The sequence below is a fragment of the Blennius ocellaris genome, assembly GCF_963422515.1.
Source record: "Blennius ocellaris genome assembly, chromosome: 21".
NCBI lineage: Eukaryota > Metazoa > Chordata > Actinopteri > Blenniiformes > Blenniidae > Blennius > Blennius ocellaris.
Genome location: NC_137670.1, coordinates 2,789,379 through 2,805,437, shown reverse-complemented (window position 1 = coordinate 2,805,437; position 16,059 = coordinate 2,789,379). Strand labels below are relative to the sequence as shown.

The 16,059-nt window shown below is 46.2% G+C and overlaps 2 protein-coding genes across 5 annotated transcripts; both read left to right on the top strand.

Moving 5' to 3' along the window:
* Window positions 1-1,129: 1,129 nt before the first annotated feature.
* Window positions 1,130-4,994, top strand: cdk5rap3 (CDK5 regulatory subunit associated protein 3). The gene is made up of 14 exons (XM_080517849.1): window positions 1,130-1,230; window positions 1,424-1,469; window positions 1,971-2,102; window positions 2,343-2,443; window positions 2,530-2,578; window positions 2,782-2,960; window positions 3,069-3,205; window positions 3,338-3,482; window positions 3,599-3,706; window positions 3,938-4,019; window positions 4,106-4,194; window positions 4,278-4,483; window positions 4,562-4,733; window positions 4,878-4,994. Exons 1-14 carry the CDS (start codon window positions 1,225-1,227, stop codon window positions 4,941-4,943), a joined length of 1,518 nt encoding a protein of 505 aa, XP_080373975.1. The 5' UTR covers window positions 1,130-1,224; the 3' UTR covers window positions 4,944-4,994.
* A 1,350-nt stretch (window positions 4,995-6,344) lies between these two features.
* On the top strand, window positions 6,345-13,716 carry nfe2l1b (nfe2 like bZIP transcription factor 1b). Of its 4 annotated transcripts, none has more exons than XM_080517807.1 (6): window positions 6,345-6,463; window positions 7,358-8,150; window positions 9,622-9,843; window positions 11,255-11,305; window positions 11,398-11,547; window positions 12,005-13,716. In XM_080517807.1, the coding sequence occupies exons 2-6, from the start codon at window positions 7,593-7,595 to the stop codon at window positions 13,382-13,384; spliced, it is 2,361 nt and encodes a 786-aa protein (XP_080373933.1). In that variant the 5' UTR covers window positions 6,345-6,463; window positions 7,358-7,592; the 3' UTR covers window positions 13,385-13,716. The 4 variants fall into 4 exon arrangements, with proteins under 4 accessions (XP_080373933.1, XP_080373930.1, XP_080373931.1 ...); XM_080517804.1 differs by having other exon boundaries at window positions 11,216-11,305; XM_080517805.1 differs by lacking the exon at window positions 6,345-6,463 and adding an exon at window positions 6,906-7,275 and having other exon boundaries at window positions 11,216-11,305.
* Window positions 13,717-16,059: the final 2,343 nt, after the last annotated feature.

The window sequence follows — 16,059 nt, the reverse complement described above, 5'->3', positions numbered from 1 at the left end:
TATGCCATGTCCTGGTTGGAGCTCACAAGTTTGGTGTGTTTAGCCTGTGTGTACTGGAGGTATTATGGGCTGGTTGAATGCAGACACAGCCGAGCTCTGGACTGGTAACATATGAGGCTTTTAATGCTTCCATGTCAACACAACAAAAGCGTTTCATGCCACAAGCACATGGATTAAGGGCTCTATAAAATATAAAAGAACAAACACAAGAAGGACTCACGCAATCGAGATGATTGTACGAAATGTAAAAACAACTCTTTTTCGAGTACATAGAGTCCGTATGAAAAGTGTTCTGATGTAAAACCTATTTATAATTACAAAAACTTTTCTGAATCTCTCACATTGATATTTAAATTGTAACAGTATCTTTAAACTTTATGATTATTTCTACTTAGGTTACATATGTAAGTACTTTGATGTATTATTGTACTAAGTTGTCTTGTAAAATGTATTTAATGTGTCTTTTTATGTTCACTGGCTGAAACGACTAATATGAAAGGGATTCCATTCATGTGACAGCATTTGGTCACAATAAAGTTTCCTTGTAGCCTTGAAAGAATTCATGAGTAATATTATTATATTGTTAGACAGTACAGGAGGATTAAAAAAAAACCTAGATGTAAAGGTTTATTTTTCCTATGATTGTAACTGTGAAACTTCCATATAGTTTGGATTCATGCACATAAACTGAAATATTGTAAGACCGTCATTTTATTTTATCTTTTAAGATGTTGTGAAACGTTCCTATCAAAAAGTTAAAATGACTTTTAAGGATCTAGTTTATGTAAAATTTTAAAATGTGTAGAATCAACTGATGAAATTAGTATTATTATTATTACAATTATTATTATTATTGTTATTATTATTATTACAGTTATTATTAATATCTTATTTTATTTTATTGTATTTAAATTTTGATCACCATTGTTATTATCATTGGTCCTTGCCACTACTACTCCAACAACGCCACACTGCTCTCTAGCGGAGAGTTTATTCATTACATCCTCACAACTACTCACCAATCGGCATGCGGCGTTCAGTAAGATGACACGTGATTGGTCGAGATGGAAGCTTCCGGTAACATCGCCTCCTGCTATTGGCTGTGCTTCTCGTAACGTGTCACAGTGAGATCCGGATGTCACAAAGCAGGAGTGAATCTGCTTAAAACATTTTCAAAATGCAGATTTAAACCGTTAAACTCTGTTTTTACGAGGTGGATTCACAATGGAGGTAAGCTCGGATACAATTCCACTACTTCCGGTTGATTTAATGGGACTGCGAGCTGCGTAAGCTCAGTTTGACTCACTCATATTACAACATTAATATATTGACAGTTTCCATCTCCTCAGTTTGTTGTTGTTTTGGTTTTACAGGTGTTATATTGATGCCACACTTTCTTTGATTTCGTTTGTTCCTTTAACAGAATATTCAAAATCTCCCCATCGACATCCAGACCAGCAAGCTGTTAGGTAGGAAAACGCAAACATGCTATATGAAATGTGCAGATCTGTTTTGGGAAACCAGTGATCACTGGAACGAGACAGTCACATGCTGCTAAAGGCTCGAGCTGCCTTGTTTTACAAGGTTTTTAAGTTGTTCTATCGTTACTCACAAACTGAAATGTCTTATTTTAAAGCAGTTCACTTTGCTTTATAAAGAAATCTAATCCTGAGCAATTAAGATTACAAAAGTCGTTAAAACAAAGCGACTAAGAACGGCATAAAGAGGAGAATAAATAAAGTAATTGATTTATTAAAGTAAAGGTTTAAAAAAAGAAAGTAAAGTCTATTGTTTGATGGACATCCCAAGCAAATAACAATGATTTAAATCATGATTTGTAAGTGGAGACTGTATCGGCAGCATGTTTGTTCCAAAGCTGAGAAGCGAAGTAATAATAAACTATAATAAGTGCATCGGCAAGTTGAGTCATTCTCTGCCACACTACCTGTTGAATTGATGTGTGATTGCAGACTGGCTGCTGGACCGACGCCACTGTAACCTGAAGTGGCAGAGCGCCGTGAAAGTCATCAGAGAGAAGATCAACGTAGCCATTCAGGACATGCCTGAGAACGAGGAGATCAAGCAGCTTCTCTCCGGCTCCTGTGGGTTAAATCAGACCGCCTGTGTTTGTTTTTCTGTTTTTCCTGCCACACAACTTCCACAGCGATGCAGTGTGGATACTGTCGAAATGCAGCGTAATAATTGTGTCATGGCTTTTATCAGCCAAGGCCTCAAACTGTTGTGTTCTCACCAGTTAAAACAGCTGATTTCTTATGGCCGCTGCACTTATTCTCCACTTCCTCTTTACAACTTATCACACATTTTCATGTTCTCACTGACAGACATTCACTACTTTCACTGCTTGAGGATCGTGGAGATCCTGAAGGGAACCGAAGCGTCGTCTAAAAACATCTTTGGCAGATATTCCTCTCAGAGGATGAAGGTGAAAGGAATCAAACTTAAAAAAATGTAGCTTGTTGTTAAAACAACTGAAATAATGGATTGGAATTCAATCTTTTGTTGTTCCAGGACTGGCAGGAGATTATATCCCTGTTTGAAACAGACAATGTCTATTTGGGTAAGTTATCGACGCTGTCACCAATTGCAAATTTTATTTTGATAACTGAAAACTATTGTAAATGTGTTGATGATGAATTGAACTTGTGAAATAACGGACGATCTCATGAAACGGTCAGTATTGGTGGCACATCAGTAGCGCCCAGCTGTTGAAACCTTCCAGTGGTGGAGTTGTCCAGTGATGTAAGCAAGGTGTTTTTGCAGCGGAGGTGGCCAGCCTGCTGAGTCGCAACGTGAGCTACGAGGGTCCGGCTCTGAGGAAGCAGCTGGCGAAAGCTCAGCAGCTGCAGCAGGAGCTGAGCAGGCGTGAAGTGGAGTGCCAGAGCTCCGCCGCCGACCTGAGGGAGCGCTACTACGCCGCCTGCAAGCAGTACGGCATCACGGTCAGTGCGGCAGCGGCGGCAGCAACTGTGCTTCTGTCTCCGGCCGCTGCTTCGTGCCTGCTCAACTTTCAGAAGAAGTGATTTGACGGGTTGTTCTCTCTACTTCAGGGGGACAACGTCCCTCGAGAGCTTCAGGCTCTGGTGAAAGACCTACCGACGGTCCTGGACGGAGTCGGCAGTGACGCAGCCAAGTTAGAGGAACACATCCAACTTTACTCCGCTTTCACAGACTTTGTATGTGACTGGTGAGTGTCTGACTTTCTTTTGTCTCCCTGAAGTTTCCTCTAATCAAAAGCTCTTCGGAATGCATATCTCTTCTCTTAGTTTGTGTAAAACTGGCAATATTATTACTTGTGTTCACGTTTCCCTTCCCGCAGGTCTGAAGCGGTCCTGCCCATGTTGACGTTTGCCCATAAAAAAGGCAACGCCACCTTTTATGAGTGGAGGACGGGGAAAGTCCCTTCAGTGGTGGAACGGCCGGCGGTGGAGGACGTCCCTGCTGACACCGTCACTGAGGACACGGTCGGTTTTTAACTGTCAGGCCTGCATGACCGGAGCCATTTCTTCAGCCGACACAAGAACTGACTTGTTCAAACCCGTCGTGACTGAGGTTTGCGTTTTTTTTAAATCTTCCTCAGATCGACTGGGGTGACTTTGGTAAAGGGGCAGAGATTGTGGATGTGGGCGCGGGCATCACGATGGAGGATGGGGTCGACTGGGGCATCAGCCTGGAGCCCAGCTCCGAGGTGAGACGCCTCAACTCACCTGCTTTTTCATTTTCTTTTTGTCGGTTCAGATCCAAGACTAATCGATGCTGCTGCCCAGAGCAGGGCATTAAATGTTTCACTAACGGAGGAAGTTTATTTTGCTGTTTTAAGCGTCTGGATCCTCCAATGCATGAGGAACAGTTACTTTAACACCTCACGTCAGTCCTCTGCATCATTTAAAATACTTTTTTTTTTCCTCTCCTTCATCAGGACGCCGGTGCCGACGGCATCGACTGGGGCGACGGTGGAGCAGCTCCGATTGAAATCGAAGTCGTAGACGCAGGAACGGACTGTAAGTCCCCATCTGAAACCCGCCAGTACGTCACTCTATGTGCTTAAACAGCTTAATAAATCGGGGAAAACGCCGTGTTCCCGTAGGTCCCGAGGGCGTGGCGAGGGGCGAAGACGCTCTGAGCTTGCTGGAGAACTCGCAGTCGCGCAGCCTCTTCATCGACGAGCTGATGGAGGTAAAGACGGGTCGAGAGACGACGGCGCTCCTTCACAGGACGTCGAAACGACGGCTGAAAGAGCTTCTGTTCCTGTGCCGCAGCTGGAGGTGTTCCTGACGCAGCGGGTCAGCGAGATGGGCGAGGAGGGCGACGTGGTGTCCATGAGCCAGTTCCAGCTCGCCCCCTCCGTCATCCAAGGCCAGACCCGCCAACACGTCCGGGCCCTGCTGTCCCAGGTCCAGGACCTGCTGGGCCGCCTCACCTCTCTCCGGATGCAGCACCTGTTCATGATCCAGGCCTCGCCACGGTACGCGGCTCACGGTTAGGGGTGGGGCGGAAAACGTCCCACGAGCGGATCAATCCCAAGTGCTTTCTGTGTCTAAAGGTATGTGGAACGGGTGTCGGAGATCCTGCGGCAGAAGCTGAAGCAGGCGGACATTCTGGTGCTGAAAGGAGCCACGATGGCCGAGAGGAGGCAGGAGGCCCTGGAGGAGCAGTCCCGGCTGGAGCCTCGAGTCGACCTGCTGGCAGGCTGCACCCGGGAGCTCCAGAAACAGGTATCAAACTGCCGCTTCCGTTTATTCATGCCCACGGTCATTTCCAAGCTCGCTGGAGTGAGGAGACGGCAGGAGGCATCGAAACATATGAAGGACGACACGTGCTGGATTAATTCTGGCTTTGAATTGTTATTTTTTTTTCAGATTGAAGCAGACATTTCAAAGCGATACCGCAGCCGGCCGGTCAACCTGATGGGAGTCAGTATTTAACAACCTCGTCACAGTTTCTATGGAGAAATAAAATGTGATATTTGATTCAAACTGTAGTTTGTGTGTTGTTTACATCATTCCCCGAGTGAATTTCTAACACTTTTTTTTTTACCAGTTTAAAACTTTTTTTTGGGGGGGGGGGTGGCAAAGTAGTTTTGATGGTTTCATTGATATACAACAAAAATACTTCTTAATGTCAGTTTTTCATTTTAAATTTCAATCCCTGTAATTTAATTTTAAAGCCTGATCACGACCTTCACATGTTGTCTCTTATGGACAATAATAGTTTTGCGCCCTCTGGTGGTCATAATGTGTCTTTTAGTGATTCTATGATGTGCTTGTACACCTTTAGTTTTCGTGGTTTTGTGGTTATTTTGGGCTTCTTGGCTGTTTTTTTTGTCACATTTTGATTATTTCCTATCGCTTTTGGTCATTTCTGAATAATTTGCGGTTATTTCATGTTTATATTTTATGTGCATTGTTATTTTATATCAGTCCTTTTTGTTTCATTTTCTGATTGTTGTCTGTCTTTTTCATCGAGGGTGATATTTTTTGGGGTGTTTTTTGTGTTTTGCAGTTTTTCTATTTGGGATTATTTGTTTCTTGATTATCTTGTCTTTTATGTCATTTGAAGTTGTGGCGTTTTTTGTTGATTTTCTGGCGAGTTTGTGTATTTTAGTGGTTATTCTGGGTCTCTTTGCTGTTTTATGCACCATCCTGATTGTGTTTCATCTTTATGTCAATTATGGTATAGTTTGAAGTAATTCGATATGTTTCTATGGTCATGTTATGTGTTTTTATGGTCAATCTACATCTTGAAATTGTGTAGTTTTGTGTCATTTAGTTGCCTTATCATTTTGTGACATTTATTATGGCCATGTTTTAGTTTTATGGGTATTTTTGTGCTACTTTACTTACATTTTGTTTATTTTTGTAGTTGTTTCATATATAGCTGTAATTTGTGTCTCTTGATCATTTTGTCTGATGCAATCTCATTTGTGCATCTTTTAAGATATCTTGTATGTGGCAGTTGTCCGTTTTTATTTTGTTTTTCTTTCTGTTTTGTGATCATTGACTTCATCACTTTAGGGGGGTTTTCAGCCGGATGACGAGAGCTTGAAACGAGAATGTTCTGCGCATGGTCAGTGCAAAGCATGTTTAGTTATTTATTTCTTTTTGGAGAATGTGGACATTGGGACGTTTAGCTGGTTTTGAGTGAGTAAATAACAGTTCGTTGTTGTTTTCTAGTTTTATAATTTTTGGAGATTTAAAGCCCTCTGACGAAAGCTTGCTACTAGAATGTTCTGCGCATGCTCAGTGAGGAAGCGTGTTCCCATGCTAGGCTAACCGGGCCAGCTAACATTTCTGCAAGTCATGGTGGGCCATTCAAAGAGGAAAGGCTGGAGAATGAGAAATCCGGCAGCACTGGGGAATAACTCCGAACTTAACCGGACCTGAGTGCTGTTCTTAGCTGCTAGAGCACTTATGGGCATGAAGACACAGTTGATAAATCTTCATGCGTAAGTATTAAACCAAGAGGTTTTCAATTAACTAACAAATGCTTACGCTGGTGTATGAGCTGCTGTGATTCGTGGCGCAAGCTGACGGTGGGCAGACGTGAATAAATTGAATGTTTGTGTGTGTTTGTTTGTATGTTTTGCTTTAAATTACTTTTGATGGGAGTTAGCATGGGACTAGCTTTAAGGCTAACCTGGAGTGTAGGTTGAGTTCCAATAGTTGTTTAGCTTTTCGGGATAGCCCCGCCCATGCCTTGTTCTGATTGGTTGTTGGTTGCTGGAGTCATGTGTCGTCTGGCTTGTCGAGCTCCTCGATTGGCTGCAGAAGCTGTCGATTATCTTTTCACCACTTGTTGCTAGGGAGATTGTTTGATGCTACCAGCGGCGCTACCTGTCACTTTCCAGGGTAAACAGAAACGCAACTTAACTCTGAAGCCAAATTTCAGACGTACTTTAAGCTTAATGGCCAAGCGGATTCACGGGCTTGATGGCAGAAGCCGCGTGTGACTCCTCGGTGTAGCGTGCAGCTCACGTCATAAGGACAGAGATAGGCGCAGCTGTGAAGAGGAGGGAGGGACCGAGCCGCCGCCGAACCGACTCCCTCATTCACCTTCAGCAGCGCCCACCAAGTAGTGTCCTGTCCAGGGTGGGGTGAGACCTCCACATCACTGCTCACCATGTCTGACCCGCTGAAGCTGCGACAATGAGAGGGCAGGGCAGCCCGCGTGCGAGCCGACATCACTTCTCTAGTGTTTGGGAGGATGGAGTGGCTGCTAGCTGGTCCTGGTTTCCATTAACATGTGCTTGATGCAAATGTAGGTAGGTGGAAAGTGTCAGGGCTGAGAGCAGTGGGGATGTAATGCAGAGCACTAAGATGTCTTCTCTCACTTTTGTCAGGACTGGGAGGATGAGATCCTGATGAAGAGCAAAGTGGAAACCTCATCTGGAGCCTGTGAAGCTTTCTGAAACACACACAGTCCTGCTGAAGACCCTCTCCCCTCACGATCTTCACTTTTTGTGTTCATGTGTCTGACCCCATCTTCTAGTGATAGCACTGAAGTGTTGATCCAAGAGAGTTGGCCCTTTTTTTGTTTTTATTTTTTACTTTCACCTTTTGTTCCTTTGTAAAGAAATGCTTTACCTGAAAAAGTACTTCACAGAGGGCCTGATTCAGTTCACCATCCTTCTGAGTCTCATTGGGGTGCGGGTGGACGTTGACACCTATCTGAGCAATCAGCTGCCCCCGCTGAGAGAGATCATCCTGGGCCCGAGCTCAGCCTACACCCAGACACAGTTTCACAACCTGCGCAACACGCTGGACGGCTATGGCATCCATCCAAAGAGTGTGGACCTGGACCACTTCTTCACCACTCGACGTCTGCTGAACCAGGTGCGCCAGCTGGATCGCCTCTTCGTGCCCAGTACCGAGCTCAACGCCTGGCTTGTGCATCGGGACTCTGAGACTGTGGTGTCGGCCAGCAGCCAGTCCAGCCCCAGCATCACCCTGGACAATGGGGCCGGCTTAGAGGACGCTAACAACCCTGACGCTACCCCGGCCATGAGGGGAGGAAGTGGAGCGCCTGACTCTACGTACAACCTGAACGCAGCGGACAGCAGCCTGGGAGCCGTGGCCCCTGAGGGCAACCAGGAACAGGGCAACAGGGACAGCAATGACGACCTAACCAAAGAGGTACCGCGGCACGTTTCTGCCTTTTCTCCTCCATAACACCTGGAGAGCATCTGTCAGAGGAGGCGGCGGCGGCGGCGACGCCTCCTCTGACAGATGCTGGTTGTCACCTCAGACATCTGCCACCTCAAAGTCAGGACTGACAAAACATGTTCCTGTTAATGTATAGCCACCAACTCCGGAGAATCAAAGTATTATTCTTCACCAATGAACGCTTATTTCCATCACTTAATCTGTCAAAAAGTTTTTCAGTTCATGTATTGGTTTTTTGACCTTTAGCATATCTAATAATAATATTTAAAAATGTGTCATCATTTAGTGAGTTTGAACCGCAACTCGCAACCAATAGACACTAAAACGATCAGGAAATATTCACATTAATTCAATTCACAGAACTTGAGATGAAAAGAATAATTGAAAATGGCACCATAACTAAGTATTTGCAGCTCTAGACAGAAAAGCTTTACAATTGTGAAATGGGAACATAATTGTGATCACTGACAACTGACTTCACTCCTCAAATAATAAGTCCAGTCGAAAATTAATTATTCTGACAGTTTAGTTGACTTTGCACTCTAATCTTTTAATGGTCCACACCCTTCGTCTTTTGTCTGCGTCTGAAATTTTTAGTCAAACCTGTTGAGTCACATTTGTTACAGCTGTGATTCTGTCAACATTCCTTGTTTTCCAGCAGACTCCCAGTTTTTAATAACTGCTTTTAAGTGTCTGTTATTTAACTTGTGTGGGATTTTTTTTTTTTCCCTCCTCCCAGGTCACATTAATGCCCTGGAGGTTGAGAGTGTCACCAAACCAGTATTGGACTTTAGCACACTGAGACTTCCTCTGATCACATGATGATCACCGTGCCAAAGCGTTTCAGTCACGGTTTTATCATCTGAGTCGTGTTACATGATCGAACACTTTGTCCTTTTTAAACGACTCTCTAGAGTGAACTAGCACTATTTATAACAGACACAATGGAGAGTTTAGAGCGCTCTTAACCAAATTATTTGATGTAATCTTAAAAACCCACAACCTGAATGAATAAGAACGGACACTTGATGTCCGATGTTTTTCATACAGATGTTTACGTGTTATTGCGAGCTGGTGGAAGTACTTCGATGTGCTGCAGCCCAGATTCTGAGCCCAAATTTTGCAGTGTATTTATCCAGTTCAGTAAGAATTAACCTTGGTACACACCCTCGTTAGTAGTGATGAGCTCGTCTCTACATGTTGCATAGTATCTCCTGTTTCTCCTCCATGGAGCCAACGAGGAGTTAATCAGGTCAAAGGTCGGAGCGCTCAGTAACCCTGTTGGTGGATTCAGGCCCTGTAATTAGAGAAATGGAGAGTATAACCTTGGAAACAGCAGGAGTTGGCCTCGAGGCTACTGAATTCATATATAATGCCTACTTTCATTCTATACACGCGCACGGTTTTTATGTTTACCATATGCTTTTTGTTTTCCCTCCAGGACATTGACTTGATTGACATCCTATGGCGACAGGACATCGATCTCGGCGCGGGAAGAGAAGTGTTCAACTACAGCAACCGTCAGAAGGAGAGCGAGGAGGAGAAGCCCAGTCCGCAGGAGAGCAAGGACGCCAACGAGGAGCAGGAGACGTGGAGGAATGGCATCAACCTACAAGGGGCTCCGCCGGTGGACGGGGAGACGGGGGAGAGCATCCCGGAGCAGGTCGGTTCAGGCTTCAGAGATCTGCAGCGCCGTGTAGGGAAGCCGTGCATTAATCTGAAAGGCAGAGTGGAGAGCTGCACTCTGCTAATAAGATATCAGTGTCTGGAGTTTTCCAGAATGTGGGGGCGTTTGTTTCACATGCAAAAAAACCCATGATTGTTTCATAATTAGAGTTTGTGTGTGATAGCATCACCCAGGTGTTGACGTCCGAGACGAGGCTTATCAGGCAGGTGCCGTTAGACTTCATTTCAGCAAAGAAAATGGCCGCATCCCTTTTTATTTTAGCCAACCAGCCGCTTCCCAGAATCACAAGCCCCAGTGGCATATAAACGTAATCCTCATAAAACCACCGCTGCACGCTGGCAACACTCACACCCACCGACTGACACCAACATGGAAACACAAAAGAATCAGGTTTGTTTTCCCCCCACCCTGGCAGAAATGGTAAAATCACAACAACGAAGAGACGACGTTTGGTTTTCCCTCATGTGTAAATGTTCTGCAGCTGAGGCGCGACTTCAGTTTGTTGTGACCCAGTTAGAAGGAGGAGCTGTGGACGACATGAACTGCAGGTGTGAAAAATAATCGAATACCCTTTTTAGGGATATTAGGCCGGGCTGATTTTACGTCTTTAATTTTTTTTGTTCAACAGATCACTGAGCTCATCAGTTCTTTATTTATTTTATACAGCTTCTAAAAAGTGAACACCGTGAAGCAGCAGTCAGCTACACAACAGCAGAGATGATAGAAACAATCCCACGGCCTCTTTTCAATCGGTAATAGCATCACAGCTTCTTTTAATTCAACCAGTTTGATACAACATACACAGAGTAAACGTCCTGCGCAGTACGGAACCTCCACCATGCTTCTGCAGCAGTGGATCACATGTCCTGCATGTGAAAAGTTTGAGCTGAGAAAGTTTCTGTTGTCCCGTCATGGATGCAGATGACGTTATCAATACGCAACTAAACACAAGATTTATAGGATTCGTCCAGGGAACGCCTCACGAAGAGCAGCTTTAATCTCTCCATACGTACGGTCACTGACTCGTAAATCTGCTGTGTCCATTTTCACACTGAAACTCGGCCATTAATACGACTTTTAAGGTTATTTGTCTTCCCGTTAAGAGACCTGATGAGTGAATAAACACGACTCGACAGAGTAAACAAAGGCCGCTTTCCCTGTAACTTACCAGCGTCTTCCTCCCAGTGGATGAGCAGACACTCCTTCTCTTCTGGGTCATTTCGTCACCACCTCTTGCCCTATCAGGGACTCTGCGCTCTGTACAAGACGAGTTGGGTTGGTAGGTTGCCGGTTCGGTGTGAAAGCCAGTTGAGATAAGACGGATACCTGTTGTGGTTGTCGCTTGCAGCTCCAGAGTCTCGGCTCACAGACTTCACCGTCCCTACAGGAATGCCTGCGGCTCCTGGAGGCCACGTTCCCTTTTGGAGAAGAAGCCGAGGTGAAACGAGAGAAAACCCATCGATCCACCGTGAGAGAAAGTCACTCGAGTCTCTGATTGGTGTTTAAAAACGGATGCGTATTGTCCCGTAGTTCCCGGCCCCGGTCGTCACGTCGGAAGTGGCCGTTTCCAATGAAGACGTCCCGTCGACGTCTCAAGGCCTCACGGCGGCGCCGCCCGCAGAGCCGCAGTTAGACCTGGAGCAGCAGTGGCAGGACATCATGGCCATCATGGAGCTCCAGGTGAGACGGATCGCCGTGTCCTCGTGAAAAGAGATTATTTATGTTGTGAGACCTGACAGTACGTAATCAGCCCACCGTGATTTACACTGTCAGTTAATCTTCTGGGAGGAGGAAGGAGGAACCAGCGCTGCCACATGTGAGCCTTTAGCCGCCCCTTCCTGCTCCGTTTAGCTTGTTTATATTTTAACATTAATAGTTGGGACTAATTCTAATCAGATTAATTATTTCTTTTGTGTCAGCGATGAAAACCTGAGGAACAAAAGAGAATGTCTGGCTCAACGTTGAATAGTGAATCTGTTCATGCTTTATTGTTTATAGTGTAGCTTTTTCCTGCTCGTGGCTTCATTTGTTTTGACTCTGTGAAGTTAAATGATGTAAAAATGTGTTTGTTTTGACATCGTCGCATAAGAATGTGCTCTCTCGTGTGAAAACCTGAGTGTGTTTGTGTGTGCCGAAGGCGATGGAGGTGAACGACTCGTCGCAGCTCCCCAGCTCCAGCAGCGCGAGCTCCACGGCCGGGGCGCCGGACTCCACCGCGGCCGCCCCGTTTGGACTCGCCCGCCCGACGCCGGTCACCCAGGACGTCAGCCTCCACCAGGCCTCCCTCCCCAGCTGCAGCCAGGACTTCCCGCAGCCTTTCACCCCGCAGCTGGACTCGGCCGGCGTCCCGCCCAGGGCCCCCATGCTCCGACTCTCGTCCAGCAACTCCTCCAACGTCAACTCCACCTTCGGCGCCACCAACCTGACCGGGATCTTCCTCCCGCCGCACATGAACAGCTCCACCACCAACGTGACGGCGGCCACGCCGGCGCTGCCCGACCCGTTCAGCAGCCTGCTGGAGGAGGCCATGCTGGACGAGATCAGCCTGCTGGATCTCGCCATGGAGGAGGGCTTCAGCCAGGCGCAGGCGTCCCAGCTGGAGGACGAGCTCGACTCGGACTCGGGACTCTCGCTGGACTCCAGCCACAGCCCGGCCTCCCCGAGCAGCTCGGAGACGTCCTGCTCCTCCGCCGCCTCCTCCTCCTCCACCTCCGCCACCTTCTCGGAGGAAGGCGCCGTGGGCTACAGCACCGACTCCGAGGTGGCGGCCGCCGAGCCCGAGGAGGGCGCGGTGGGCGGCTACCAGCCCGGCTACAGCAAGCTCTGCCGCATGAGCTTCCAGGACCCGTCGCAGTTCCACGGCCTGCCCCAGCTGGACGGCATCGGCCACAACCACACCTACAACCTGCCGCTCTCCTCCGCCTTCGCCGAGCGCCCGGAGCTGCCGCTGGCGACCGGCAAGAAGGCGGCGCGCGACAAGCAGAGCTCCAAGTTCCAGCCCCCTCAGGACTTCCTCGACAAGCACTCCAGCCGCGACGAGCGCCGCGCCCGCGCCATGAAGATCCCCTTCACCAACGACAAGATCATCAACCTGCCGGTGGAGGAGTTCAACGAGCTGCTGGCCAAGCACCACCTGAGCGAGGCGCAGCTGGCCCTCATCCGCGACATCCGCCGGCGCGGCAAGAACAAGCTGGCGGCGCAGAACTGCCGCAAGCGCAAGCTGGACACTATCATCAACCTGGAGCAGGGGGTGCACGACCTGCGGCGCGACAAGGCCCGCCTGCTGAAGGAGAAGATGGAGTTCATCCGCTCCATCCGGCAGATGAAGCAGAAGATGCAGAGCCTGTACCAGGAGGTGTTCACACAGCTGCGGGACGAGGAGGGCCGGCCCTACCCCCCCAGCGAGTACTCGCTGCAGTACGGCTCCGACGGCAGCGTGCTCGTCATGCCGCGCGGCGTGACGGCCGCCGAGCAGAGCCGGAAGCCGGAGAAAAAACAGAAGGACAAAAAGAAGTGAGGGCGGGACCGGCTGCAGTTTATCCTATCACTTTGCTAAAATCAATAAGAACGATTTCTGCAGATGCAAGAGAGATGTCCTTTTTTCCTTTAAGAAGATTCTGGTGAGTAGAAAAATGGCGTTTGACTACTCTTCCTGCGTTAGTTTCTCCCTTTTCATTCTGTTCCTACATTTTCTTTCCTGGAAACAACTTTGAAGCAGAAGTGGCTCCTCGCTTGAGTTTCACTGTGCAGGCGAGGAGAGGAGGGAAACGAAAAGGACATGAAATGAGCTATTAGAGAAAAAAATTAGCCGCTCTTGATCCTTTTTGCACCAAACCACCAACGAGGAGGAGGAGGAGGAGATCTGTAGGGAGGAGGAGGAGGAGGAGGAGGACTGGAGTGGAGGTCAAGTGAGCGACGTGAGGTTGACGGTTGGAGAACCTATGCACCGGTCGATCACATCCCACCTGGAGAACTCGGTGTGATTTCATTTTTTTTTAATGGTCATCGAGGCGTTTTTAAGTTTCAAAAATCTTCAGGCGAAGAACCGCATCTCTGTTTGGGAGGGTCGAGATAACCAAAAGGCACGGAAGAGGTCCTTCATTAACGCCAATACTAACCAAAGGTTGGGTGGTGCTCTCCTGGGTTCTGGTGGGGTTTGTGCTGGTGGTGGTGGGAGGCGCCCAGAAAGGATCAGTACGTAGGATGACGAGGGTTCCCGGGCTGGCCGCCGCTGAAAAAGAGGCCCAGGAAGTCCTGCAAGAGGATGTTTTCAGGAGGAGGCACACTGCATTGCAAAATGTATCAACTTCCTTATCAATTATACATAAGCACTGTAATTTGTCCTTAAAAGGCTTGGCTGTATGCATTTTGCTGTGTCTGTCGCTATTCCTTCGCTGCAGGTTTAAATACGGGAGCTGCGTTTAGGGGAGGCTCTTATTAACTGTTCATAATCTGTAGTATAAACAAGGTTAGAGGATTTTAGCCACATCAGCTTTACATTAAAAAGAAAAAAAAGGAAAAAAAAAAACAAAAACAAAAAGTCGACACTTTGTTGATTTGGAGACTTTTTAAGAACTGGCTGTGCCGAGGAGCTCCAGGAAGTTCAACCGTCCAACTCCAGATAACCACTTTAGTTCAATTCCCCCCAGTTGAGGCGTCGACGTGAAGCGGGCTCAGTTGATGCCGGAGCAAAAAAAACCACTATTAACTTATTTGCCAATGTTACTCGCCTGTATGAGGGCATTTTAGTGCCACGTTAAGGGGAAAACAACCTCAGAGGAACTGGAAACTTTTAGTTTGCATTTTGAGAACGAAAATATCAACGGCAAAGAAAAGACTCCCAGAACGTCAACAAATTCACGCACATTGTGGATTTTTCAAAATAAACAGTTAAGTTGTGAATGTAAAAAGACAATGAATATTAACAACTTTAATATGATTGACTATATTAGTAATAAAGAAAAAGTAAAATGACAATTAAAAGGTAAAAACATTTCATGTGAATTGATCTGGAATAAAAAAAGAACTGGTGAAACGAGGGTAAAATGTTGAGATGACAAAAGGTTCAAACTTAAAATTGTCCAATAAATTTCAGGTTGTGAGCAAATGTCAAAACGTTGAGAAAAAAACTTAAAACATACCGGACGTAAATATTTTCTCATTAAATTGTATTTTAGATTTAAAACAAAAGACGACAAGAACCAAGTTACAAATTTAAAATATAATAAAAAAAGTGAGGTTAATGTCACGATCAAACACCCTGAAATTAAGTAAAAATTTTCTAAATGACTTTTTTTTTTTTTTTTAATTAAAATGTTAGTTGAAGTTTACATTACCAAACGCCAAATACCTTGATTAAAGCTAGACTTTCGCAAAGTCGTGACACTTTAAGAAAAAGCGGTAATGTCAGTATTATGCAGTATTTATTATTCTTATTTGCCTTGTTTGGTGACGTTGACGTTAACAAGCTCGCCCTGACATTTTCTTTGCAATATTGATTCGTACCACCAGGTGGTGCAGTGAGTCACTTTACACTTATATCTTGAAATGCAGAACGAAGAGAAACCCCTTTCCTCCGTAGTTTCTCCCGAATGTTTGCCTCTTCGACCTTCGTACAGGCGAAACCTTTTTTTTTTTTTTCTAACAGAAGTGCTGTAAAGCCGAGCCGTCGGGTTCAATTTCTCACTTTTATTTATTTCTATTTCCTTTCTGAAACGGAGCGAGGCCACGTCGGAATCTCCACGTCGAAGTTCAACCGACGTCGCACCTCGTGGTCACTTTGTGAATGCCTTCATTTCACAATCACAGTATCTTCACCTTTTAAGGTTTTTGGGAACTGAGTTAAGAGGAGAAACAGAAAAAAAAAACGAAAAAGAAAAAAAAAAACACGTTCTCAAAGTAGAAGTGCTATTATCGTCTATCTGAATGAAGTTTGTGTGTTTGTGTGTCGTTTCACCTGATGTGGAAACGGAGGGAGCAGTAAAGGAGCAGAAGTCCTCATTAAACGTGATATTCAGGCATGAAACTCTGGTTAACATTCACTTCAGTGTAACTCAGTGCGACACCGACTATTTAGTACTGCTACTACTTAGTGCACTTTCTCCCCGTCCCGTCTCGTTTCTGTAAATACTTCCACGTTGGTTTTGATTTTGTGTCGTTCGTCTAACGTCTCCATAACGAGTCTGACCCGGG

Bases quoted from the DNA above. Each gene is read 5' to 3' on its own strand.
- cdk5rap3 (XM_080517849.1), top strand. The intron at 3,707-3,937 runs GTGAGACGCCTC...CTCCTTCATCAG, and splicing joins GCCTGGAGCCCAGCTCCGAG to GACGCCGGTGCCGACGGCAT. The intron at 4,020-4,105 runs GTAAGTCCCCAT...GTGTTCCCGTAG, and splicing joins CGTAGACGCAGGAACGGACT to GTCCCGAGGGCGTGGCGAGG.
- nfe2l1b (XM_080517804.1), top strand. From the start codon at position 7,593: ATGCTTTACCTGAAAAAGTACTTCACAGAGGGCCTGATTCAGTTCACC. The intron at 8,151-9,621 runs GTACCGCGGCAC...TTTTCCCTCCAG, and splicing joins ATGACGACCTAACCAAAGAG to GACATTGACTTGATTGACAT. The intron at 9,844-11,215 runs GTCGGTTCAGGC...TGTCGCTTGCAG, and splicing joins GGGAGAGCATCCCGGAGCAG to CTCCAGAGTCTCGGCTCACA.